This window comes from Rhinolophus ferrumequinum, chromosome 11 (assembly GCF_004115265.2).
Source record: "Rhinolophus ferrumequinum isolate MPI-CBG mRhiFer1 chromosome 11, mRhiFer1_v1.p, whole genome shotgun sequence".
Taxonomy (NCBI): domain Eukaryota; kingdom Metazoa; phylum Chordata; class Mammalia; order Chiroptera; family Rhinolophidae; genus Rhinolophus; species Rhinolophus ferrumequinum.
In genome coordinates, this window is record NC_046294.1 from 52,627,477 (window position 1) to 52,655,015 (window position 27,539).

General features: G+C 37.9%; 1 protein-coding gene across 1 annotated transcript in view; it reads right to left on the bottom strand.

Annotated features, from left to right (window-relative positions):
• Window positions 1-27,295, bottom strand: part of NARS2 (asparaginyl-tRNA synthetase 2, mitochondrial) — a 126,724-nt gene extending 99,429 nt beyond the window's left edge. Inside the window, exons 1-5 of the mRNA XM_033118848.1 lie at window positions 26,789-27,295; window positions 23,797-23,906; window positions 23,288-23,408; window positions 20,786-20,926; window positions 15,354-15,434 (exon numbers count right to left, since the gene is read on the bottom strand). Coding sequence (XP_032974739.1) covers window positions 15,354-15,434; window positions 20,786-20,926; window positions 23,288-23,408; window positions 23,797-23,906; window positions 26,789-26,929 — 594 coding nt within the window. The 5' untranslated portion in view covers window positions 26,930-27,295. The remainder of the gene's footprint in view (window positions 1-15,353; window positions 15,435-20,785; window positions 20,927-23,287; window positions 23,409-23,796; window positions 23,907-26,788) is intronic.
• Between the last annotated feature and the right edge of the window lie 244 nt (window positions 27,296-27,539).

Genomic DNA, 27,539 nt, shown 5'->3' on the forward strand with positions numbered 1-27,539 from the left:
TAATAATAATAAAACCAAACCAATCTAATGCCAAACTTTAATACATAGCATGAGATTCAGTATGAGATTTCTCACAGTGTGAGATTTAGATATAAAATTATACATGTCTTCTTCAGTTCCATTTAATAGACTAACACTTTTAGTTCCTTCTTCACTTTAATACTTAAATGTATAAATTCCAGACTTGAGTAGTGGTCCTATTATATGAAGTATTACTCTTAGATTGTCTCAGTCTAATTTAATTTCATAATGCATGACCATTTATCTATTTGGCATAGCAGAATTGTCATTTAAAGCTAAATGTGAATTACACATTTATATGTAAATTGTAAATGTTTGAAAGCAAAAGACAAAAAGAAAACCCACAATGAGATACTACTTCACACACTCTGGTATGGCTATAATTAAAAAAAAAGAAGGGCAATAGTAAGTGTTGGCAACGATGTGGAGAAATTGGAAGCCTTATACATGGCTGGTGAGAATGTAACGTGGTGCAGTCACTTTGGAAAATGGTTTCGCAGTTTCTCCAAACAGAGTTACCATATGACCCAGCAATTCCACCCAAGAGAAATGAAATCATAGGCTCATCCAAATGTTTTCACAAATGTTCATAGTAGCATTGTTCCTAAGAGTCAGAAGGTGAAAACAAGCCAAATATCCATCAACTGCTAAATGGATAAACAAATGTATATCTACACAATAGAATATTAGTCAGATATAAAAAGTAATGAAGTACATGCTATATAATATGGATGAACCTCAAAAACTTTGTGCTAAGTGAAAGAAGCCAGGCACAAAAGACCATATGTTGTATGACTCCATTTATATAAAATGCTCAAGAAGAGGTAAATCTATAGAGAGCAGTTTTAAGTTACCCACAGCTGGGGGTGGGAACGGGAAGGGGCTGCTAATGGATACCAGGGTTCATTTGGGGGTGATGACAATGCTCTAAAATTAGATTGTGGGGATGGCTGCACAACCCTATGAATATGCTAAAACCATAGAACTGTATATGTGAGTGAGTGAATTTTATGGTAAGATACAGAGGGTGCCAAAAAAAATGTATACACATTTTAAGAAAGGAAAAAAACTGTATTAATTGTTAATACTCAATATATACCGATAACAAAGATGAAGACAAGTCACATTTGACTTCTGCAATCACAAGAGGTGCTCAAAGTGGTTACCATCAGCGTCCAGACACTTCTGATTACGGCGAAGTACTGCTTGAGCATAGATAACATCTCTTAAAATGTGTACACATTTTTTTTTGTGCTGCCGGTATATCTCAATAAAGTTATCTTTTAAAAACCTGCTCCATCTCCTCATTCCTGTAGCTATCCAACTGTATCGTCTCTGATTCTCCAATATAAGCCTTCTAATCTGTCCATCCAGAGTCCAATGAAAACCCCACACTCATTTCAATTGCTTGACTCTGCTCACATTGCTCCTTATCTGGAATACTCTCCCTAGTATTACAATGGGACGGTCAAAACACATACTCATTTTGAAGATTTTTCTAACCAAGTCAATTCTCACTGACCTAATTTTCCTCTAGATTCCACACCAGTTATTAGTAACTCTAGAACCTCAAATACATACATAAAGCCGTTTGACCGTATTTCCCATCAACATCTAGTTTTTGCCACAATTATTAATTCTTCCTTTAATCTCTTTTATCTTCTGAGAGACAAAATAGTTACTCCAGAATTGTAAACCAAACAATTGTGGGGACTCAGGTAGGGCTTTAACTTAAAGAGGAAAAAGTGTACAATCAAGGAATATTGTAGGATAAATAACAGGAGTGAATGAAAAGCATGTTCCTTCCTCTCTCAGCCTCTGCCAACTCACCAGCTCTACAGGGCAGAACTGCAACTACATCTTTTTATCCCTCGTAACATTTAGCAGAGCATCTTGAACACAGATGATTCTGAATGTCTGCTGAATAACAAATGAATGTCTTGAATACAGCTTTCTACATATGTATTCAGTAGTCCCGCAAACTTAACAAATATCCAAGTCTTAAAGCAGGAAATGGAAATGAGGAAAAAGAAAACTAAAATAATGGGCCACGCATTCACTTTTCAACACTGTTTTAGAAGTGCATGCTCTTACTATATGCATTTCAAGGTGGCCTCTTACTGCTGTCCTCAAACCTGAGTATGTACGAAGCATCCTTACCTTTAAATAGTTACTGAAACTTCATTGTTGTTAGAGCCAAAAAGAGCACTATTAAGAGAAGCAATTACTTAAACATGAAACGCTACTTCCTCCTAACAGTGGGGTGCCAAGATTCAAATCCCTATGCCTCTTCATGCAGTCAGGAGGAAGTTAACACAATGAAGTTTGGAAGTACAGAGGTGTGTGAGGTACAATAACAAGGAACTCTGCTTTCAAAGGATGGAGAATTGGCAGGGGCAGAAGACAAGTCTTAGGAGCTGAACTTCTGAAAGCAATGAACACAGTGGGTCACAGCACAAAAACCACACATTGCTGAAACCTATAGACCCTCCCTGTAGGAGCCCAGGATCAACGAATTCAAAAGCATCTCTTTCTGGTACTCTGAACAGACAAGCCTAATTCCACTCCAAATTCCTCATCCTGGCCCTGAAATACTATGAACATAGAACACTTCTCATTTGTTCAGCTTCAGAAATAATTTTTTTTCCCTTCCTATGTATTTATACTTATCTGGTAACTTGCCCTGTGTTGTTTAGAAGCCAAAATACACATATTATAGTTATTCAGTTGCTATGGGATTTCCCTTGGTAGCACAGCAGTTATCTCCATTTTTTAAATTTGTTACAGACTTTTTTTTACTTGCTTAATTTGTGTCTCTTTAATAATTCTTTTCTTATTTGTAAAAATGCCTTTAAATTATACCTTTCCTTCCCTGTCATTTACTTTTTAATATTCAGTGGTCTAGATTAGGGATTATCAAATGTATTTAAGGTGGGTGATTCTTCATAACTTCAATATTCAGAAGATTCTTAAGGTGCAAACAGAAAATAAACAACATAAACGCCGAGAAAAAAAATGCATTTTTACAATTTATATACAGTTGTCTTTCAGTATCTGCAGGGGATTAGTTCCAGGACCCCCCAACCAATAGCAAAATCTGCGGGGGCTTAAGTCCCTTACATAAGATGGCATAGCATTTGCATATAACCTGCACGCATCCTCCATATACTTTAAATCACCTCTAGATTATATATTGTACTTAATAAAATGTAAAAGCTATGTAAATAGTTGCCATACTACATTGTTTTGGGAATAATGACAAGCAAAAAGTCTGCTCTTATTCAGGATAGATGCAACCATCGTAGGTCTAACTATATAGCACACGTCAGCAGCATCATAACTTTTTTTTCCCAAATATTTTCTATCTGTGGTTGGTTGAATCTGTGGATGCAGAACCCATGGTTACAAAGGGACAACTGTATGGTAATCCTATCACTTGCTGTCTTCTTTGAATTCATATATACACATGCTAACATTCCTACTTTAAACGTTCAAGAAAACATTTGTATTCTGCTTTTTGCAGAAGGCTATCATCAAGATTTCTTCAACCTATGTATGAAAAAAGACAGCACTCATTATTTTTAATAATGATTTCAACATCTGAGGATAACTTCTCCCAGTGAACACTCTGTTCAATGATACAAAGAGGAAGCATCATTATCAAGAGTCAAACTATGAAGGGGACTTCCAGTCAAGACGGTGGAGCAGGTAAATGCTAGCTCGCCTACTCCCACGATCACATCAAAATTACAACTAAATTATAAAACAACCATAACAGAACTCCTAAAGACTACCTGAACAGAAGTCCTATAACTAAGGCTATAAAGAAACCATGATGACACTGGTAGGAGGGGCGGAGACACAGAACGGGCAGGTCCCACATCCACAGTGTGGCAATTAAGAATTTGGAGAGATATCTTGGCTGTGAAGGTCCCCTCTCAAGTGGCAGGTGGGCCCAGCCCCACACCCGGCTCTCTAGCTTGGGGCTCCAGTGCCCAGAAGAGGAGTTCCCACAACATCTGGCTATGAAAACCACTAGGGATTGCATCCAAGTGAGACAGAGAGCTGCTGGAGTCCCAAGCATAACTTTTGAGGAGCCCGCACTTGGACTCGCTCACTCATAAACTCACTCGCTCTGAACTCCAGTGCAGGGGCAGCAGCTTGAAAAGCACCAGGGACATACAGGAAGGAAGTGAATGTAACAACTTCAGGGCGAGGGCTGGAGGGCAACTCTACCTGGGGACGAAAGCGCTGGAAGGCACCATTGTTCCTTTGTGACTCCTCTTCTCTCCCAGCTGGAAGGTGTAGGCAGGGGCCAAATCTGAGCTATCCATTAACCTGGCTAACATTCACATTGCCCTGGTGATTCCAAGACCATGTCCCATCCAACCCGTGCATCCGGACAAAACCATTTCCAGTGGTTTTTCCACATAAGCAACCTGCTTTGGCTCATGCTTCAAACTTTCCTAAAATCTCATAGGTCCACAAACCCCAAACAAGCAGTGGCTGGCCTTGGCATGCCCTGTACCTCTTGCTAAGCGGCCCCAAACCTGGCATAAGTGGCAACTGGCCTCAAATTGCATTGTAAATCCCATCAGCTGACCCAAAGCCTGGCATAGGCTGCAGCCAGTGCTGGCTTGAAATGTAACTTCAACTAAGCAGCCACAACCCTGTTCCAAGTCCTAGCTGTACTCAGCACACATCATGCTGACCACCAAAGGGTCCCAAGGCTGGCAATAGTGGCAACCAGCCTTAGATTGCAGCATAACCTCTCCTAAGCACCTTCAAGATCAGCAAAAACAGCAACAAAGATCAATTAGTATAGCTCCTACCAGGCGGTGCTAGGCCAGGCACATACAGAGGCTGACATTGGCCTACACAAGAGCTTCTCCCAAGAGACTTCAGAACCAACACACCCAGTGGTTGGGTTCAGCCACACCAGACAACCACACAATAGCTCCACAAATGACACACTTCAGGAGTGGACTCATTTGACACCAGAGCCCAGCTAAAGCAACTTCCACTCTGTGGGGTCAGCCTCCACATAAAAGCTTGTCCACTATAGTCATGGTCAGCCCTTATAGCCAGACAGCCTGTGGGTGAATCCCACACACTGACATGCCAACAGAAACTGAAGCCCAACTACAACAGGAGGGCACACAGAACCCACACAGCGAACACCCTTGGAGCACCCGGCTCATGTGAACAGAGAGACTATCACTGAACCTAACAGGATATCTACTACATAAGGCCACTCTGTCAAGACTGGGAGATGTAGCATATCTACCTAATACATAGAAACCAAAACAGGGAGTTGGCAAAAGCGAGGAGACAGAGAAACATGTCCCAAACGAAAAAACAGGACAAAACACCAGGAAAAGAGCTAAATGAAATAGACAAGACATCTACCAGTTACAGAGTTAAAAACATTAGTTGTAAAGATGGTCAAAGAACTTAGTTCTGGAAGAACAGATGAACTCAGTGAGAGCTTCAAAAAAGAAATAGAAACCATAAACAAGAACCATTCAAAAATGAAGAATATAATAACTGCAATAAAAAATATATTGAAGGGAATCAACAGCAGATTAAATGAAGCAGAGGAGTGAATCGATGATCTGGAAGACAAGGTAGTGGAAAACACCCAAGCAGAAAAAGAAAAAGAAAACAGAATTAAAAAATATGAGGATAGGTTAAGAGACCTCTGTAACAACATCAAGCATATCAACATTTGCATCATGAAATACCAGAAGGAGAAGAGAGAGAACAAGGGATTGAAAACCTATTTGAAGAAATAATGACTGAAAATTTCCTTAACCTGGCAAAGGAAGTACAGATACAAATCCAGGAATCACAGAGAATCCCAAATAAGATGAACCCAAAAGGCCTACACCAAGATACAACATAATTAAAATGCCAACGGTTAAGGACAAAGAGAATCTTAAAAGTAGCATGAGGAAAGCAGTTAGTATAGTTACATACAAGGGACCTCCCATAAAACTATCAGTGGATTGCAAATCAGAAAATTTGCAGACCAGAAGGGAGTGGCATGAAATATTTAAAGTGATGAAGAGCAAAAACCTTCCCCAACATTACTCTACCCAGCAAGGCTCATTTAGAATCGAAGGAGTTTCCCAGAACAACAACAAAAAAACCTAAAGGAAGTCATCACCATGAGACCAGCATGACAGAAACAATAAAGGAACTTCTTTAAATATAAAAGATCAAAAATGTGAATAAGAAAATATAGGAAAGAACAAATGCTCACTGACAAAGGCAAAACTTAGTAAAAGATGTGGATCGACCAACTATAATACTAGTACAAAGGTTAAAAGGCAAAAGTAGGAAATCACATGTAATTACAGCAATAAATTAAGGGATACACACAGACACACAAATAAAACAAGTAAAACATAATGGAAAAAAAGCAAATGTGAAGGGGTGAATAAAAATTGTGATTTTTAGAATGTGTTCCAACTTAAGCAACCATTAACTTAAAGTAGTCTGATGTAAACATAGCTTGGTATATAGGAAGCACATCGTAATCACAAACCAAAAATCAAGAGATATACAAGAAATAAGAGAAAGAAATCCAAACACAACACTATAAAAAGTCATCAACATACAAGAGAACAGAGCAAAATAATAAGAAACAGAGAACTAAAAACCAATCAGAAAACAATAAACTGGCAATGACTACATACTTACCAATAATTATTTTAAACGTAAATGGACTATATGCTCCAATCAAAAAACACAGGGTAGCATGATGGATAAAAATACAAGACCCATACATACACTACCTACAAGAGAACCACTTCAGGTTGAAAGACACACACAAACTAAAAGTAAAGGGTTGGAATAAGATATTTCATGAAAATGGAAACGAAAAGAAAAACTGGGGTAGCAATACTTATATCAGATAAAATAGACTTTAAAACAAAGGCCATAATAAGAGACAAAGAAGGACATTTCATAATCATAAAGGGATTCAATCCAACAAGAGGATATAACATCTAAGCACCCAACATAGGAGCACCTGAATTTATAAGCAAATATTGAAGGGCATAAAGAGAGACATCAACAGTAATACAGTAATAGTAGTGGACTTTAAAACCCCATTGACAACAATGGATAGATCATCCAGACAGAAAATCAACAAGGAAATAGTAGCTTTACATAATACATTGAACCAGATGAACTTAATTGATATTTTTAGAACATTTCAACCAAACACAGCAGAACATACATTCTTTTCAAGTGTACATGGAACATTTTCCAGGATAGACCACAGGTCAGATCACAAAACAAGTCTCAACAAATTTAAAAAGACTGAAATCATATCAGGTATTTTCTCTAATCACAATGGTATGAAACTAGAAATCAATTACAAGAACAAAACTGAAAAACATATGAATATGTGAAGCTAAATAATACGCTAATAAACAATGAATGGGTTAATGGGATCAAGAAATCAAAAGATACCTAGAGACAAAAGAAAACACAATGACCCAAAATCTACGGGACATAACCAAAGTAGTTCTAAGAGGGAAATTCATAGCAATACAGGCAAGGAACAAGAAAAACCTGAAATAAATAATCTATCATTATCTAAAGAAATTAGGAAAAGAAAAACAAAGAAAGCCTACAGTGAGCAGAAGGAAATAATAATGATCAGAAAGGAAATAAATGAAATAGAGTCTACAAAAATAGAAAAAAATCAATGAAATCAAGAGCTGGTTCTTTCAAAAGATAAACAAAATTGATAAACTTTTAGCCAGACTCATCAAGAAAAAAAGAGAGAGGGCTCAAATAAATGAAATCATAAATGAAAGAAAAGTGACAACTAACACCACAGAAATATAAATGATTATAAGAAAATACTATTAACAATTCTATGCTAACAAATTGGACAATCTGGAAAAAACTGATAAATTTCTAGAAACATACAATCTTCCAAAAGCTGAAGAAATGTGAAGAAACAGAAAATCTGAACAGACCAATAACTACTGATGAAATCGAATCAGTAATCAAGAAACTCCAAACAAACATAAGCCCTAGACCAGATGGCTTCACAGATTAATTTTACCAAACGTTCAAAGAAGAATTAAGAGCCATCCTCCTCAAGCTACTCAGAAAAAATCGAAGAGCAGGGAAAGCTCCCAAACTCATTTTACAAAGCCAGCAATACCAATACCAAAACTAGACAGACACTATTATAGATAAATATTCCTGATGAATATAGATACAAAAAGAAAATTATAGACACATATTCCTGATGGATATAGATGCAAAAATCCTCAACAAATTATTAGCAAACTGAATTCAGCAATACATTAAAAAGATCATACACCATGATCAAGTGGAATTTATTCCTAAGATGCAAGTTGGTTCAATATGTACAAATCAATTAATGTGATACACCACATAAACAAAATGAAAAATAAAAATCATATGATCATATCAATAGATGCAGAAAAAGCATCTGATAAAATCCAACATCCATTTATGATAACAACTCTCAGCAAAGTGGGAATGGAGGGAACATCCCTCAAAATAATAAAGGCCATATATGACAAACTCACAGCTAATATTATACTCCATAGTGAAAAGCTCAAAGCTTTTTCTTTCAGATCAGGTTCAAGACAAGCATGTCCACTTTCATCATTTTTATTCAACACAGTATTGGAAGTCCTAGCCACAGCAATCAGACAAGAAAAAGAAATAAAAGGCACCCAAAATGGAAAGGAACAAGTAAAACTGTCATTAAATGAAGATGACATGAAATTATATATAGAGAACCCTAAAGACTCCACCAAGAAATGATTAGAACTTATAAATGAATTCAGTAAAGAAGCAGGATACAAAATTAATATTCAGAAATTGGTTGCATTTTTATATACCAATAACAAACTATCGAAGAGAAATTAAGACAACAATCTCATTTACAATTACATCAAAAAAACTATCTAGGAATAAATTTAACCAAGGAGATAAAACACCTGTACTTGGAAAATTATAAGACATTGAAGAAAGAAACTGAAGAAGACACAAATAAATAGAAGCATGTACTGTGCTCATGGATAGGAAGAATTAACATCATTTAAATGTCCATATTACCCAAAGCAATCTATAGATTTAATATTTTTCACAGAACTAGAACAAAAAAATCCTAAAATTTATATAGAACCACAAAAGACCCCTGAATAGCCACAGCGATCTTAAGAAAGAAGAACAAAGTTGGAGGTATTAGGCTACCTGATCAAACTATACAACGCTATAGCAATCAAAACAGCATAGTAATGGCATAAAAACAGACACACCGATCAATGGAATAGAATAGAGAATTCAGAAATAAACTCATGACTGTATGGTCAATTAATCTATAACAAAGGAGGCAAAAATATACAATGGGGTAGAGACAGTCTTTTCAATAAATGGTTTTGGGAAAATTGGACAGACACATGCAAAAGAATGAAACTGGATTACTTTCTTACACCATATACAGGAATAAACTCAAAATGTATTAAAAATGTAAATGTAAGACCTGAAACCATAAAACTCCTAGAAGAAAACATAGGCAGCAAACTCTCTGACATTGTTCTTAGTAATTTTCTTTTGGATATTCCTCCTCAGGCAAGGGAAACAAAAGGAAAAACAAACAAATGAGACTACATCAAACTAAAGAGTTTTTGCAAAGCAAAGGAAACCATCAACAAAATGAAAAGACCACCTACTGAATGGGAGAAGATATTTGCCAATGATACATGCAGTAAAGGGTTAACATACGAAATATATGAGGAACTTATACAACCTAATACCAAAAAAACAAACAGTCTGATTAAAAAATGGGCAGAGGATCTGAATGTGCACAGAGGGCACACAAATGCCCAACAGACATATGAAAAGATGTTCAACATCACTAATCACCAGAGAAATGCAAAGAAAAACCTCAATGAGGTATCATCTCACACCTGTCAGAATGGCTATCATCAATAAATCAACAAATAACAAGTGTTGGCGAGAATATGAAGAAAAGGTAACCTTCGTGCACTGTTGGTGGGATTGTAAATTGGTGCAGTTACTAGTATGGAAAACAGTATGGAGGTTCCTCAAAAAATTAAAAGTAGAAGTAGCATATAACCTGGGCATTCCACTTCTGGGTATTTAGTTGAAGAAATCCCAAACACTAATTTGAAAAGATACGTGCTCCCAAATATTGACTGCAGCATTATTTACAACAGCCAAGATGTGGAAGCAACTGAAGTGTCCATCATTAGATGAATGAATAAAAGAATAGTTAGTACAGATTTCCAGTCAAGATGAGGAGTAGGTAAATGCTGTGCTTTCCTCCTCTCATGATTACATCAAAACTATAACTAAATTACAGAACAACCATCATTGAGAATCACCTGAAGTCTAGCTGAACCAAAGTCCTATAACTAAGGACATACACAAGAAGCCACCTCAAGACTGGTATGAGGGGCACAGACAGAGAATGGGGGCTAGTCCCACACCTGCATGCGACCGTTAAAAATCAGGAGGGATATCTCAGCTGTGGAGGTCCCTCTGGGAGGAGCAAGGGGTCCCAGCCTCACACCAGGCTCTCCAGGCTAGGTTCCGGGCCAGGAAGAGAAGTCCCCATAATTTCTGGCTGTGAAAACCAGGGGAGATTGTGGCTGGGTGAGACTGAGGGCAGCTAGAGTTCCAGGTACTCTTCTTAAAGGGCCCACGCACAGACTTATTCACTCACGGACTCACTCACCCTGAGCTCCAGTGCTGGGACAGCAGCTTGGAAAGCACCAGAAACATACAGGGAAGAGATGAGTTGTCTGGCTGCAGGACGAGGGCTGAGGGGTAGCTTTCTCCCAGAGAGAAGTGCTGACAGAACCCACTGTTTCTTGGCGGAGCCCTCCCCCCTCCCAGCATGCAGATGCAGGTAGCTATCATATCTGAGTCTCCATCAACCTAGACAATCACCACTCTGATGATTCCCCGAGAGCCCGCCCCACCCAACTTTCAGGTACACACAAGCCGCTTCCAATGGCTCTTTCATACAAATGGCTCATGCTGCAGGCTGTCCTAAAAATCTCTCAAAGATTCACAAAACCCAAACAATCAGCATCTCGCTTCAGTGTATCCCATACATCTTGCTGAGCAGCCCAAAGCCAGCACTGGCAGAAGCCAGCCTCGGTTTGTGGCTGGCTTCTCAAGGCACCTCCAAGCCCAGCGAGGGTGACTGCAATCTGTGGACTGCTTTGTGGCTCATGCCAGGTGGTCCTGAGAAGGGAACAGGTTTTGGCTAAAATTGGCCTGTGGCAGGGTCCATCCCAGGAGGCTCCAGTGCTGGCACACCCAGTGGCTAGCTTTGGACCAAGCCAGAGCATCACCCAGTGCCTCCAAAGATGACACACCCAAATGGCTAATGGGCAGGTACCAGAGCTCTGCTAAAGTGAATCCTGTTCTGTAGGGTCAGCCCCTACACAACAGCTCCTCCACTGTAGTCACGGCCAGTCCTCACAACCAATCAGCCCAAGGCTCAATCCCTCCCAGAAACATGCAAACAGCAAATGAGGCTCCCACAGGAGGGCACACACAACTCACACAAGGCACACACATGGAGCACCCAGCTCTGGTGACCAGGGAGACTGCACCACTGGGCCCACAGGACACCTAGTACATAAGGCCACCATACTATGACCAGAAGACACAGCAGCCCTACCTAATACATTAAAACAAACACAGGGAAGCAGTCAAAATGAGGAGACAAAGAAACATGTCACAAATTAAAGAAAAAAACAAAAACCCCAGAAAAAGAACTAAACAAAATTGAGATAAGCTATCTACCAGACACAGAGTTCAAAACACTGCTTGTAAGGATGCTCAGTGATCTCAGGGAGAACTTCAACAAAGAGACAGGGAACATAAAAGTAGAGATAAAAAACATGAAAAAGAACCAGTCAAAAATAAAGAATACAATAACTGAAATGAAGAATACATTAGAGGGAATCAACAGTAAATTAAATAAAGCAGAGGAATGATTCAGAATTTAGAAGATAAGGTAGCAGAAAACACCCAATCAGAACACCAAAAAGAAAAAAGAACCCAAAAGAAATGAGGAGAGTTCAAGGGACCTCTGGGACAACAGCTGCATCATAGGGGTACCAGAAGGAGAAGAGAGGAAAGAATTGGAAACCTATTTGAAGAAATAATGACAAAAAACTTCCCTAACCTGATAAAGGAAGTGGATATACAAGCCCAGGAAGTGCAGAGTCCCAAACAAGATGAACCTGAAGAAGCCCACACCAAGACACATTATAATTAAAATGACAGAAGTTAAAGACAAAGAAAGAATCTTAAAAGTAGCAAGAGAAAAGCAGTTACCCACAAGTGAATTCCAATAAGACTGTCAGCTGACTTCTCAACAGCAACTTTGCAGGCCAGTAGGGATTGGCACAAAATATTCAAAGTGATGAAAAGCAAGGACCTGCAACTAAGATTACTCTACCCAGTAAAGCTGTCATTTACAATCAAAGGACAGATATAGAACTTCCCAGACAAGACAGTACCAAAGGAGTTCATCACCACCAAACCAATATTACAATATTACAAGGAATCTTAGAGGGACTTCCTTAAGACAAACAAACAAAACAAATAATAAAAATATGAATAATAAAATGGCAATAACTACATATCTATCAACAATTAATTTCAATGTAAATGGATTAAATGCTCCAATCAAAAGATAGTGTGGCTGAAAACATAAGAAAACAAGACCCTTACAGATGCTGGCTACAAGAGACTCATTCAGATAGAAAGACACACAGACTGAAAGTAAAAGGATGGAAAAAGATATTTCATAAAAATGGAAACAAAAAAAAGCTGGAGTAGGAATACTTACATCAAACAAAACAGACTTTACAACAAAGGCTATAACAAGAATCAAAGAAGATCCAGTAATCTCACTTCTGGGTATTTATCTGAAGAAACTCAAAACACTACTGAGGGGACGTGTGCAGCCATATGTTCATTGCAGAATTGTTTACAATGGCTAAGATGTGGAGGCTGCCTGGGTGTCTGTCAATGGATAAATGGATAAAGAGGAGGTGATACATATGTACAATGGAATATTGCTTGGCCAGGGAAGGGAATGGGTTCTTGCCATCTGCGGCAGCATGGATGGGCCTGAAGGGTGTTGTGCTGAGTGGAGTCTGTTAGACAGAAAGACAGATGCAGTGAGATTTTGCTTATATGTGGAATCTAAAGAACAAAATAAACAAAACAGGAAAACTCATAGAGAACATTTTGATGGTTGCCAGACAGGAGGGGGGTTGGGAATGGGTGAAGAAAGGGAAGCAATTAAGAAGTACAAATTAGGTGTTACACAGTAGCCATGGGGATGTAGGGTACAACATAAGGAATATAGTCAGTAATATTGTACTATATAGTCAGTAATATTGTACTAACCATATATGGTGTCAGGTGGGTACTAGATTTATCAGGGTGATAGATGGAAAGGGGTTTGGGGAGTAGGGTGAATAAGGTGAAGGCATTAGAAGTACAAATTAATAATTACAAAACAATCATGGGGATGTAAAGTAAAGCATAGGTAATATAGTCAATAATATGGTAATAACTGTGTTTGGTGCCAGGTGAATACTAGATTAGATAGGGGGATCACTTCTTAAATTATATAAATGTCTAACCACTATGCTATATACCTGAAATTAATATAAAATAATACTGAATGTCAACTGTAATTGAAAAATTTTAAAAGGGGGGAAAATTTGAAGGGGAATAAGGTTCAAATTTCCAGGAATAAAATAAGTCATGGGGATGTAAAGTACAGCATAGGGAATATGGTCAATAATATTGTGACAGCATAGTACGGAGTCAGATGATTGCTGGACTTATCATGGTGATCACTTCTTTAGGTATATAGATGCTGAATAACTATGGTGTACACCTGAAACTAATATAATATTGTTTGTTAGCTATATTTTAATGAAAATATTTAAAAAAAAGACGGCGTATATATGCAACAAAATATTACTCAGCCATAAAAAAGAATGAAATCTTGCCATTTGCAACAACATGGTTGGACCTAGAGGGTATTATGCTAAGCGAGAAATCAGTCAGATAGAAAAAGATGACTACCATATGCTTTTGCTTATATGTGGAAGCTAAAGAACAGAATAAATACACAAAACAGAAACTCATAGATACAGAGAACAAATTGATGGTTGTCAGATGGGAAGTGAGGTGGAGATATGGGTGAAAAAAGGGGAAGGGATTAAGAAGACAAATTACCAATTACAAAAACAGTCATGGGGATGTAAAATATAGCACAGGGAATATAGTCAATAATATTTTAATAACTATGCATGGTATCAGATGGGTACTAGACTTACTGGGGTGATTGCTTCCTAAGTTATATAAATGTGTAAGCATTATGTTATACGCCTCAAACTAATATGATATTGTATGTCAACTGTAATTGAAGAAAAAAGAGAGAGTCAAAGTGTACAGAATCAGAGAGCAGTTATATACAGGTTTTGTCATTTGATGGAATCAACTAAATGTGTAAAGAAGAATCTTGACTTTTTAGAGATAAAGAAATCAGTGAATAAATGAAAGAAATACAAAAAGCACCACTCATGAACATACATTTTTCTTTGTCCATTATTATACTACTGGCCAATGATTTTAAACAGCCTGGCAAACTGGTAAATGAAAGGGCTTTCTACTGCCTACAAGTAAGAAATACTGGTAAATTTAAAAATTCCTGCAAGAAGTCCAGATTGACAATGCCTGGCACATATTAGGAACTCAAAAAAATGATTTCTGAATAAAAGAATTAAAATAAGAACCTTTATGAGGTATCCAGAACATAAATCATTTCTTATGAAAACTATATATTTTAAAGACTTTGAAAAAGAAAATATTAATACGTATAGTTTTCTATTTTATCTCTTAAAATATGACTTACATCCAAAAATATTAACTGGGGGTTGACTTTGCACAAAATATATTTTGGAATCTTTATTAGTCTCTTCAAATTTTTCTAGTTCACCAACTCAGTTACACAGGAAAATCAAATGGAGTACTAAATTAAAAATCCACTCTTTTTAGTCACAATGTAAATAGTATGGCTGGTAGGACAGGAAATCAGAAAAGTTTGAATTTTCTACGTATTTTTTTTAAGGATTACTATTGACAAAAGTTCACGTTCTGGTCATGGTCTATCCACACAATTCTTATTAAATTTAAAGCAAACCCTCAGATGGAAAATATCAGAGGGCAATATATCCCCCAAGGTGGGAAGAACAACTTACCTCAACTTGGAAAAGTTCCCCAGCCCCCTCACAGTCATTGGATGTGATTATGGGAGTGTGAATATGCACAAAACCATGGTCCTGGAAGAAAAACAAACGCCACTTTCTTTCAGTGCATTTGTATAGGAAACAATTCCAAGAATGGACACCTTATTACACTATTACAAGAGCACCAAGAGAACACCATGGGCAATCCCTCCCAAACCCCCTATAGAAAAGTATTGAAATAGGAAGCTGAGTGTTTTACTATGCACAGAAGTACAAAGAATTTTAAATCAGAAACTGAGTAAGACATTATCTAGTCCAATCTCCTTATTTCAAAGATAAGTAAGTTGAGGTCCAGAATGATTTAACGAATGGCCAAAAGTCACACAAGGAGTCAGTGGCAAAGCAAGGACTGGAACCCAGGTCTTGCGTGTCCCTCTCTGGTGCTATTTCTTCTTCCCCTTTTTCTAACAGACTGGTAATGATTGAACACACACTCACTCACTTACTCTGTCACTCACTCCAGGCTAATGTATAACGATGTTGTCCACATTGCTAAGGGAATACAAAGTGATCCATGTAAAGTTCAGTTATTTTGGAATGAGACCCTCAATTGAAACAACCAACCAAAAAAGGAGAGAAATGAAGGTTGACAAATAGGGACTGCAGAAATAAAGAGCAAACGAGGCAGAAATGAGTTTTAGGAAGTCTGTCATTAAGTGGATTGCCCAGTGCACTGCATATGGCACAAGCAGTGCACTCTTCGCCTCAAAGAAGATTCTGAGCAGCAAATCCATCCATTACTGAGGCGCCCAGTTGCAATTCTTCACCTCCAAAGTCTGAGACTATTTCCATTAGTGAACCACAAAAGCTGTAGGATTACAATAACCCAGCAACTTCAAAGTTATGCTTCTTTCATTTTGACAATGGATGTAGGCAAAAGGTTACATTCAGCATAAACGTTGCAGGGTTGGGCTGCAGGTAGCTAAAGGGACTTATGCTGCAAAGGCAGAATAATATGTGTTAAATGCAAAAAAAAAAAAATTGGTCTTGAAATCAATACAATAAATTCACATATACACATCTTATCTCTGCTAAATTCTGCCTATCACTGGTGGAATGTAAAATGTCTCAGTGTGTTACCAGGGACCTCCCAAATTTGCTCCTTCCTAAAAAGATTGAACTTAAGTATTCTGGCTAAGATACAAAATATCTAGCTAACAACTTGCCTTGTGATGTAGACTGATTAAATATTCAAGTTCTAAATTAGGAGTCTCAGAAAGTATTCAAATATGTACTTAATCCCCCAGCAACATGCCTAGAGGTGCTGCACAGAGCACATTATAGAGAACGAATGAAATATAATCAATAACATTACTGCATAAAATTTTTATCTCTCAGGAGCCAAGAATTATGGACATGAATCATTTATTCCACAAAAATGCAGGCAACTTTGAGCACGAGTGCAGTAAACAAAGAAAGGAAGTGAAAAATCCAAAGGAAACGAGGGTGGGGAGAGGGAGGGGGAGAGGGAGGAGAAAATGTAACGGCTAAATATAAATGCCAAAGTTAGATCTGGTCAACTGCCACAAGAAACAACACTGTAACTTTTATGAAAATAACAGTATGAGGTGGTTGTTGTTGTTGTTTAAAATCACTCCAGCAGTGGGAATTATTCTGGATGCTAAACCTTTCCAAAGGTGTCAACTAACTTTTTAAGCTTTAGTGCTGCTGGCAAGGCTTATCATATCAAAGTCCATAACATTACCACCAAAAGCTATGAAGGAGAATACAAAGGAAGAAAAATAAAGCATTGAGAACAAAGTCCCCCCAAAAAGAAAGTGGACAGGGGAGTAGACAGATAAACACTAAAATAAGTAGCAAGGAGGAGAGAAATGCTGCCTGTCGCTGCTTCCGATGGGTACCACTGCCAGGTACTTATCCTACCCCTCAGCAAAGTGGGCTCCTAATTAGAGGTATGAAGGCCAGAAAAGGGACAAGTACACACTTTCATCCAATTTTTCAGATTCCACCCACTACCTCTAAAAACTACATATTTTGATAGCTACACATTTTAGAACCAGATATTTTATAAGGCACTGAGTATCTGAAAATTACAAAATTCACCTACAAGAGCCCACACATATCCCTCAATGGCTCATGGACTATATGTTTCTTTCACACACATCCAAAATAAGTATCATTATTTAATCAAAATCAACAAAAAAGCAACATAATAGCAATTGCTAGCCACAGGCACACCATTGGCAACAAAATGTGACAGCAAGAGAAGACAAAAAAAAAAAAATCCACAGAAAACAGTCACAGGAACTCAAAGATAGTCTGGGGTCATTCAACACAGGGACAAAGAATACGCCACACTGTGCCATTCAGAAGAGGGAAAACTCTGATACTCAAAGGAAAAACCTTGACTCATCAAGAAAGGGCAAACTTTTCTATTGGCTCAATTTAAGAAGCCAGGGAAGTTAAGTATGTAATACATTTTGGGATAACTTCCACTGGAAATTAGAAAAATTGGTGCCTGAAGAGAGAATCCTGTTATTTGAGAAACTCAATTCTAAATAACTCATTCCTTGAGGATTCTAGAGAGCCAAGTTTTAGTACATAGCAAATGTGTCAATTTTACGAGCAAACCAAGTTACACACAAAATACTTTTGAAACTTAAACCAAAAAAATAACTCTAGATGCTTAAAGTATCCTAACTAAAAGGTACTGCTCAAGTTTATTTTTTCTCTGTATTTCTAGATTTGAAATTTATGAAAATTTTAGATTTTAAGTCTTAATATCTTTTAGGAAGACTAAAGTAACAACTCACAGAAATAGTACCAAATACTAAATAATATATAATGATTATTTAACATATCCTGTGATTTCCTTAAACAATTCAATCATAATTATCATATGCATAACTGGGTAACATTATAGAAGTTATCAGGAAGGTATAGAAAGTATCAGGATTGTATTTTCCATGGCTTTACAATTACAAAGTAAATTTATAGCACTCAAAAGTACCTACTTTATAACTATCACCAACAGTGCTAAGATTTATCTTCAACCACTTAGAATGCTTTTTTTAAATTTTACTTTATTTTGCTTATTTTTTTAATTTCAGATTTTTCTAGTTCTCTTCTTTTTTAATTGTTTACGTATTTGCAAAAGCTTCAAGTAATGAAGAAATGCAGTCAGTAAAGCCTACTTGTCAATAGATGGCCAATACCACCATCTAGTGGCCAGACATCTGTAAAACTGTTTCAGAATTAAAGGAGGTCCACTTTATCGGCTGTTAAAGCCATATGGGGGGGAAATATTTTTGGATCTGAACAAATTTTCTGTTTGTGTGGTTCAAGCACTACTGAAAAGACATATGGACGTTGCATAAGAAAGTTTATGAGAGCATATGTAAATACACCCTTTCAAACTATAATGGGATGACATTGCATAATGTGATTTATTTTCCTTTGTTTATTCAAAAGTACAGTATATGCTTTAAAGCCACAATGTTCTTTAGCTGTTTCGCCAGAAGGAGCTGTTCAAAGAGCAAGAACTCTTTTGGTAAGCTATATCAGGGCTGGGCCTGCATGAATTTGGATACAGGGAAGGGTATGCTGTTAAACAATCTCTGCAAATTAGTTGCATCTGGAAAAGTGGCATAGAAAATTCCAAAACCACATGGAACAACACTAAACTTTATCTGCTGGGTCATTCCTCACCTTTGGGGCCTTCCCATCCATATGAGGAGAGGGTCCCTTCACCTCATCAACTTACCAGCTACATTCCACTGTGGCTTTGGGGTAGGGGGAGGGGAAATGGCTGAAAACCAAAACTAAGTAAGATAAAATGCCTTTAGTCGTTAGATCAATTTAGTTGATCAATGCCAGTAACCCTTTAAAATTTGTGCTTACTATATATAAAATATATCTACAACCAAGCCATCTTGAGGACCAGATTTACCCTCCTACCTGAAATAATCAAAAAATAAAAAACAAAAAAACTCACAGGCAAACCACATGAAAGAGTGGTTTCCAAGACACTGAATATCAGACAACAAAGGACAGTGATCCCCGAAAGATGGAAAACAAACATAGTGAAATCCCAGCAGCCCAGCTTACTTCCTTGAGATTTCCCAGGCCATAGCAGGGAGAGGGGAGGATATAAAGTGGAGCCCAGAAAACTCACTAAGTTGAAGAGACAGAGCTGAGAGTCCAAGGATACCAGTCAGAATTCATAAGACAGAGTACCAGAGAGGAGAGAGCTGTACAGAGAACTCCAGAGACGTGTAGAGGGTCACCTGGAGTATTAGGTAGAGGAATGGTCAGCACATTTGTGTTATGAAACCATCCAAGGCCAAGGAACGACTCATCCAAAAAGATTAGAGGAAACAGTGTCTGGTGTTCACATGTGGCTGCAAAGGGTGCCTTATTCCCACAAGCCAGACTGGAAAAACTCATAATTCCTGAGTAGAGTACTCAGGAAGGCTTTACCTCAACAATGAGGAATAATTAGTCCTAGACTGAGCACTTCTCCAGACCTGCTTAAAAGGAAAACCCAAAGGATCAACAGTTTCAAATAGCTTAACTGCATACCAGAACAAAGCTTAAGAAGCTTTATAAATATCCAGCCCCCAATAAGGTAAAAATTCACAATGTCTGGCATCTAATCAAAGATTAGTAGGTATGCAAAGTGGCAGGAAAATATGTCCCGTAATGAGGAGATTAATCAATCAATCAAAACTGACTCATAACTGACAGATATGTTAGAATTAGAAGGAAATGACATAAAAACAGTATTTTTACTACATTGTATATGTTCAAAACTGTATTGTGTGTGTTCAGAAAATTAAGTGTAGAAAATAGAAGATATTCTTAAAAAGAGAGGGCGACAAATCAAACATCTAGATATTATATGAACCTACAATATGTGAGATGAAAAATGCACTGAATAGGAATAACAACAAATTAGTTTTAGAAGAAAAGATAAGTAAGCTTGAAGACATAGCAACAGAAACTATATAAAAGAACCACGGAGAGCAAAAAATAATTTTAAAAAAGAAAAGAACATCAGTGAGCTATGGAGATATCATCAAGTGGCCTAATACCTGGGGAGTTGAAGTCCCAAAGGAAGAAGGAAACAAAAAATATTTGAAGAAGACAAAGCTGAAAAAGTTGATGAAAAGTAAAAAGAATAGATCCAAGCCACTCAATAAACTCCAAACATGAGAAACATAAAGAAAACTGTACCAAGGCACATCAAAATCAAATTGCTCAAAATCATTGATGCAGAGAAAATTTTAAATCAACCAAAGAAAAAAGTACCACTCTAGTAAAGGGTGCTGGAATAAATAACTAACAGAACTTTCAGGATAATACTCCAGTGTTACAATTATTCAACTTCTTCACAAGACAAAACAATGAGAAGCGCACCTTACCTTAAAGAAAGAATGAATAGCAGCTGTGGCTTCACTGCGAACCCTCAGTATAGAACCCAGAACATTAGTCCTACACCTCAGGTGAGGATATTGTCTCAGATACTCCAGAGGATGCCTCTCTTTATATTTAAAAGGGAAAGTCTGCCAATAAATGGAAAGAAAAAAAATTAGAAACTAAAAAGATTAAGTTTCCAGGGCATTTAAATAATAATAGTGCTTTACAACAAAACTAAGGTGCTTTCCTTTATTTCTTAATGTAACTGAATATAGTTCACATTAATTCCAACAAGTTAGTAGAATGGTGGTGGGGTGGAATCAGAGAGATGTGGATTTGAATTCTGCTCTACTACTTACAGCTGTGGGCGAATACATTTACTATCACCAAGGCTAATCTGTTATTTATCACATTTCCATCCATTAGCTATCAATCACTACTTACAAATAGAGAGATTAGGATATAATTATACAAAACAGTCCACTTTTTGGCCGACAGAAGTTCAGAATATTATAGACATTAGTTTTCTACAGCTGTATATACACAGCTGCTGTTCAGTTTTAAAATCACCCAAATGTCTTGAGAATCCACAATTATTCATAATCAACTGATACTGTTTATCACTGTTTATCAACATGCACTGCCATCTAAGAACATAAGGGAGGGTCAACAGCTTTCTAGACTAGTACATATTTACGATAATTTTAAAGGAAATCATGACTCTTCTTGGAAATATTTCCACCTTACCCTCACTCATGTTATAAGGTTAAAAAGACAAAAACAAATTTTCAGACCAAAACCAAGTTTCAATAAAAAATAAAGAAAGAAAGAAACTCAGTAAAAGAGCTACACTGGCAGCCTATTTCTTTTAGTCTTGTCTATTCCTTTCAAGGCCTAGTGCACATACCAATTTAAGTCATATACAAATAAGCACCACACTTACTAAAGTGAAAATATGACCACATAAATAGGAATCTGGGGACTGTTAGGAGTTCAGAATTCCCTAATGTCCGAATAGTTAAAAATGACACTGAAATGAAGGAAAAGAGAAGGTGAAGGCATCAACACCTACAGAAGCCAAGGGAGAACCATTTAAAAGGAGTAAAACACATGGCAAATTCTTAATAATCCTATACCCCTCTAAAAAAACAAAAACAAAAAAGGTTACCATCTCCATTTCTCTCTGAGTTCCAGATTATTTCCAGTCTATTTTTAGAACCTAATTCTTTCTTTAAAAAATTTTTTATACTAGTTTCAGGTGTACAAAACAACATGATTAGACATTTACACCCTCACAAAGAGAAAACACCCCATCTACTACCCCTCTGACAGCGTATAATATATAGCTGTTACAATATGCTGTACTTTACATCCCGTGACCATAAATATATATATATATATATGCATATATGTGTGTATATATATATATGCATATATATATTTAATTATAGTTGACATTCATTATTCTACTTCAGCTTCAGAATCTGATTCTTGATTTTACATGTCAGTTAGAATTTCTTAGAAAATTACTCAGAATGACATTTTTAAAAAATTGCCCATTTTATTTCCTACATTTAACTTCTTCCAGTTATCCAAAAGAACTAAAAATGAATTAAACAGATGCAATTTCCCTATTATTTCCTCACTTTTTGTTCATTAAATATTTGAAGACAAGTATTGCAAAACCACAGGGGAGTCAAACGGCTCGTACATCAATTTTAGCTGTGCCATTGATCAGCACTATAAACTTGGGAAAGTTATTTCACCTGGCTGGGCCTCATTTTCTCCAATTTAAGAAATTAGATCGATAATCTATGATTTTATTCCCTCTAACCTCTTCATCAGACTACAAATAAAGCGCTACACAGAAGAGTCTTGCAAAAACATGTATAAACATGCCTTAATGTAGAATTTCTTTGTTCAGCCCAAGCATTATAACACTATAGCACTGTCCAATAGAATTTTCTATGATAAGTTGAAATGTTCTGTATCTATGCTATTCAGTATGGTAGCCACTATATGTAACCACTGAGCACCTGAAATGTGGCTAATGCCCCTGAGAAATGGGATTTTTAATTTAATTTTAATCGACTTAATATTACATAGGCACAGATGACTAGTGGCTACTATACTGGACAATACAGTTCTAGATCATGCAAAAAGTCACTTCTAGACAGAACTTTCCTAAGAACGTGGTCTGCCTGGTTCATCTCTGGATTTACAACCGACTGGGCATGCTTGTAAAAGTGGTAAGTTTCAAGCGTAACATGAACCACAGAGATGTACAGACTAATACTTAGCTCTCACTCATAAGACTCAGCCATCTGCACAAATACTTTTTGCTACTCTCTACATTCCTTAGACTCTACAGCCTGTTTTCAATTATCTGGGAAGTCACAATCGAAAAATGTTCTAAGTGTCATCTTCCCAATAATAACTTTTAAAACTGATTGCTAATGTTTTAAATTAAGTCTAAACAGCCTCCATAACAGGATTGGAAAACATACCTTGGCATCACAATTTCCAACAACTTCAATTTTTTCTGCCTTCAGTTCCACATTTTGTCTTTTGGATGGACTTTTTATCAGCTGCCCTTGAACTTCCACAGAACTCCCAAAAGCCAGTTCTCTAATAGTAATAAAAAACCAGCATAAACAAGATATCATTATATGCAACCCTCATTGTAATAGAAATCTTGCTATCAGAACATTAAACTATTTAATGATAAAAGTTTTTACCCTTAATTGGGTTAAAAGCTGCAGGTAATTAACAGAAACTGAAGCAAAGGCTAGGTGGGGAATACTGTCACACGAAGATGTTAGACAGGAGAAACGGTCTGAGCTTGGAGGATCTTGAGTATTTGGACTTGAGCCTGAAAGCTATGAAAAGCAGGTTTGTTTAGAAAAATCACGCAGGGGGCATCTGGATTAGTGAACACTGGATTAGGGGATGTGGAGCAGAAGAGATGGGGGAAAAAAAACGCAATCAAAGGACCCTTTTTTTCCCCCCAACTCACCTACTGTCAAAGCTTGAATCTGCTACAACCTGAAGGTTTTCCAAAGATGATCCATCATTTACATGCAGGAACAAGACTTCCTTCTGGGATCGGACTGAACGAATCCATCCCTAATAAAGAGAAATATTTCTAAATGTGAATTTAAAACACAAACATTTTACATTTTCGTTACACATACACATAGAAGACTAAATGAAAATGGGGAAAAAAATGTCCTCATAATCCTGCCTTAACAAATCAATTGCTTTTAGTTCACTCATACTCGTACGCATGTATAATTTTACATGGTTTTTATCACAGTGAGATATAGCTTTGGCATTCCACCTTATGTTTTGATTTGTTGATAAAGCTCATCATCCTGAATAGATGCCTGACATTCCATTAGGTTGATGAGCCTAATTCACGTAACCAATACCCCCAATATTGGCTATTCCAGGTATTTTCTCCTGCCCCTGCACCAACACCCACCCTACGCCCCCTTGGGCCATTACAAATAAAAAGGCACATATCTTGGGTCTCTTTCTCCTTTTATATCAAAGTCCCAGAGGGAGATGATGTAGTTATAGACTAGAAACATCTTCATGGATTTTTTTTTCCCTTTTACAACGTAAAGAGTTCTCAAGAAACTTCTCATTATGAATATATACTAAATAGTACATAAACTTTCAAAGGCATTCTGAACTTAAACAACAGGTAGATGTGAGTACAAATGAGCTGTCTTCAGTACACTAGTGACATTAAAAACAGCTTTCACAGATCACATCTAATTGAAATTGAATTAGCGTATAAGTTAAGAGAATATTCCTCTAGCAGACACTGAACAACTGTAAAATAATTGACGGTGTTTGATTAACCACCAAACATGCTTGGGAAAAGAAAAATGATCCTACTCAGAAAAACTATATAGTCATGCGCCACTTAACAACAGGGATACATTCTGAGAAACTCATCGTTAGGCGATGCTCTTGTTGTTCGAACACTAGAAAGTGCTCTTACACAAGCCTACTATACACCTAGGCTTTGTGGTATAGCCTGTTGCTCCTGGGCTACAAGCCTGTACAGCATATTATTGTACAAAATAACATCAGAATAAATCAAACACAAGAGAAAATGAGGCAATCAAGAGATGCGCAAACACAGGATGTATGAGGCCGCTGCCGGTGTAACATGGCATACAGTTCTACAGCAAACTGTTTTTAATGAGTAGAAAGAGTAGACTCTAAAATAATGGTAAAAGTATTATAAATACATAAACTACTGACATCGTCGTTTATCATCCTTATCAAGTATTATGTACTGCACATAATTATAGGGGCTATACTTTTACACAACTGACGGCAGTTTTGTTTACACCAGCATCACCACAACCACCTGAGTAATGTGTTGCACTATCACGTGACATTACCACAGCTCCCAAGTCACTAGGTGATGGGAAGTTCTCAGCTCCATTATATTCTTACGGGACCACGTCTTTTATGCCATTCTGTCATTGACCCAAACATTGACCCAGGCACATGACTGACCTGACCCTTCCTTTCTTTGTGTCCCCCCCATACCCTATAGACAAGTCTTGCTTGACTTCCTCAGGCAGTTAAGGACTTCCCTCTGTTTTCTCCAAGTTCTTTATACCACTAATACTTGTCATATTGCTGTCATTACTTGTCTTAGCCATTAGACCAGGACTGTCCAACAAAAATGTGAGCCACATAAATAATTTAACATTTTTTAATGGTCACATTAAAAAAAAAAACAGGTGAAATGAATTTTAATATTTTATTTAACCCATTAGGCCCATATTACCAACATGTAATCAACATAAAAATGAGGTATTTTGCTTTGTTGTTGTTGTTCTTCAAAATAGCTGTGTATTTTATTTACAGCACCTCTCAATTCGGACTAGCCACATTTCAAGTGCTCAGTGCCACAATGGCAGGTAGTTACTGTATTAGACCAGCATTAAAATGAAAGCCTTTAACCTAGGAGTAGCTTCTGTTCTTTTCATCTTTGAATCCTCTCTAGACTAGCACACAGAAGGTATCATTAATGTATGTCGAATTAATAGATGAATTCAAGAAAAAACTTTGATTTGGATCATGGAAAGAATATGAAACCCAAAGAAATGCAGAGGGGTAGTTGGTCATATTTCTAAAAATCAAGGATATGTGAGGACAACAAAAATAATTGCATCAGTGTATTTCAGTAACCTAATAAGAAACAAAGCACCCTGCTTGGCCTGCTCCTTAAGAGGAAATCTTCTATGCAGAGTTGCTGCAAATATTAGCAAAAACAGCAGCTAACACTTACTGACTGTAGACCACTGTTCTAAATGTCTTATACCTATTATCCTATTATCCCTTAATCTTCAATTAAAGGACTATTATTACCTTCACTTTATAAGAGAGCACAGTAAGTGACATGCCAATAATTAAATTGCAGAGATTTAATCCTGGGCATCTTGACTCCAGAGCTCTTTCAAGCTGCTACACTCCAATCTTTCTCCTAATTTATTAAACATAAATTATATGCGAAGCCCCATATTAGGCACTGAGGTGGCTACAAGTTGAAGGAAAGGTATGGTTCAGGTGAACACATATTTACTGTTAGCCGTGTGTGTGAATACCAAGACAAGTCAGACATGCTTTCTGCTCTCAAAGAGCTAGCTCAAAACCACCACCATACACCTGTGGATACTCATTATGAGTGCTAAAGGAAAAGGGGCTCTTTCTTTTATTTTGCTGTAGGATTAACAAGTTTACAGGTAATGCCCTGTACTGTGAAAGGAAAGTCCCAGCGCTTTATAGGGATCGCAACAGTTTTGCGAAAGGTAATGGTAGTCAATGAAAGAAGGAAAGTGTGAACGCACACGATTGCCTACGTTTTCTAACGTTTCCCTGCCAGTCGTTCTGACTTGACAGCACAAGACAAGCTTAGACGTGGATGTGCCATGTAAGTTACTAAAAAGAAAAAACCCAGCCCCTTCCCATACACCAACCTGAACCTTAACGCGCTCCCCATTCGTGTTCTGGGACCCGAGAGCGTCCCGCACGCTCAGTTTGGTTGACGGCTTGTGTCTCGGGGAGGGAGCGGAGGAACAGGAGCGCAGGGCTCGGAGCAGGCCCCGGGCCGCGAACATCGCGCGGCTGCCCCAGGCCCTCCTCCGGACCAGCCCTGATCCCAGCGGGTTGGGACCCTGCCTGCGGGGACCCTCCCCTCTCAGCTGCTCCCCAATTCCGGACTGCAGCCCAGTCCTCAGACGCGCCACAGCCCGCTGGGTGCTCCCTTTCCCTTCAGAGGCTCCAACTCTGTTCCCAAAAAAAAACCTTTCCTCCGCTTCCCTCTCCCCGAAGGGGTGGAACGGAGACAACACAGAAAGCGGCGTATGCCCAGAGGAAACCACGCGCCGCTGGCGGCCAGGACGCCCCACGATCCCGCGTGGTTTCCAAACCTACGCCTTGACCCCGAGTTAAAATACGAGATGCCGCCGCCACTACGTCACCACGCCAACGCTAACGTCCTCACGCTACGAGGAGGCTAAGAAGGAGCATGCGTACTTGCGACTCCAGTTTAAAGAGGCTGCGGGGCGGAGGAAGGGGCGGGATCAGGAGCTAAAGTGGGGCGGAGCTAAGGCATTCCGGAAGTAGCTGAAGGAGCTACGGAGCACACTGGGCGAGGGGTGCGAGAACCTTAATTTCTAAAGCTTCCACGTGATGCTGAGGAACGCTGAGAGGACAGGAGTGACTGAT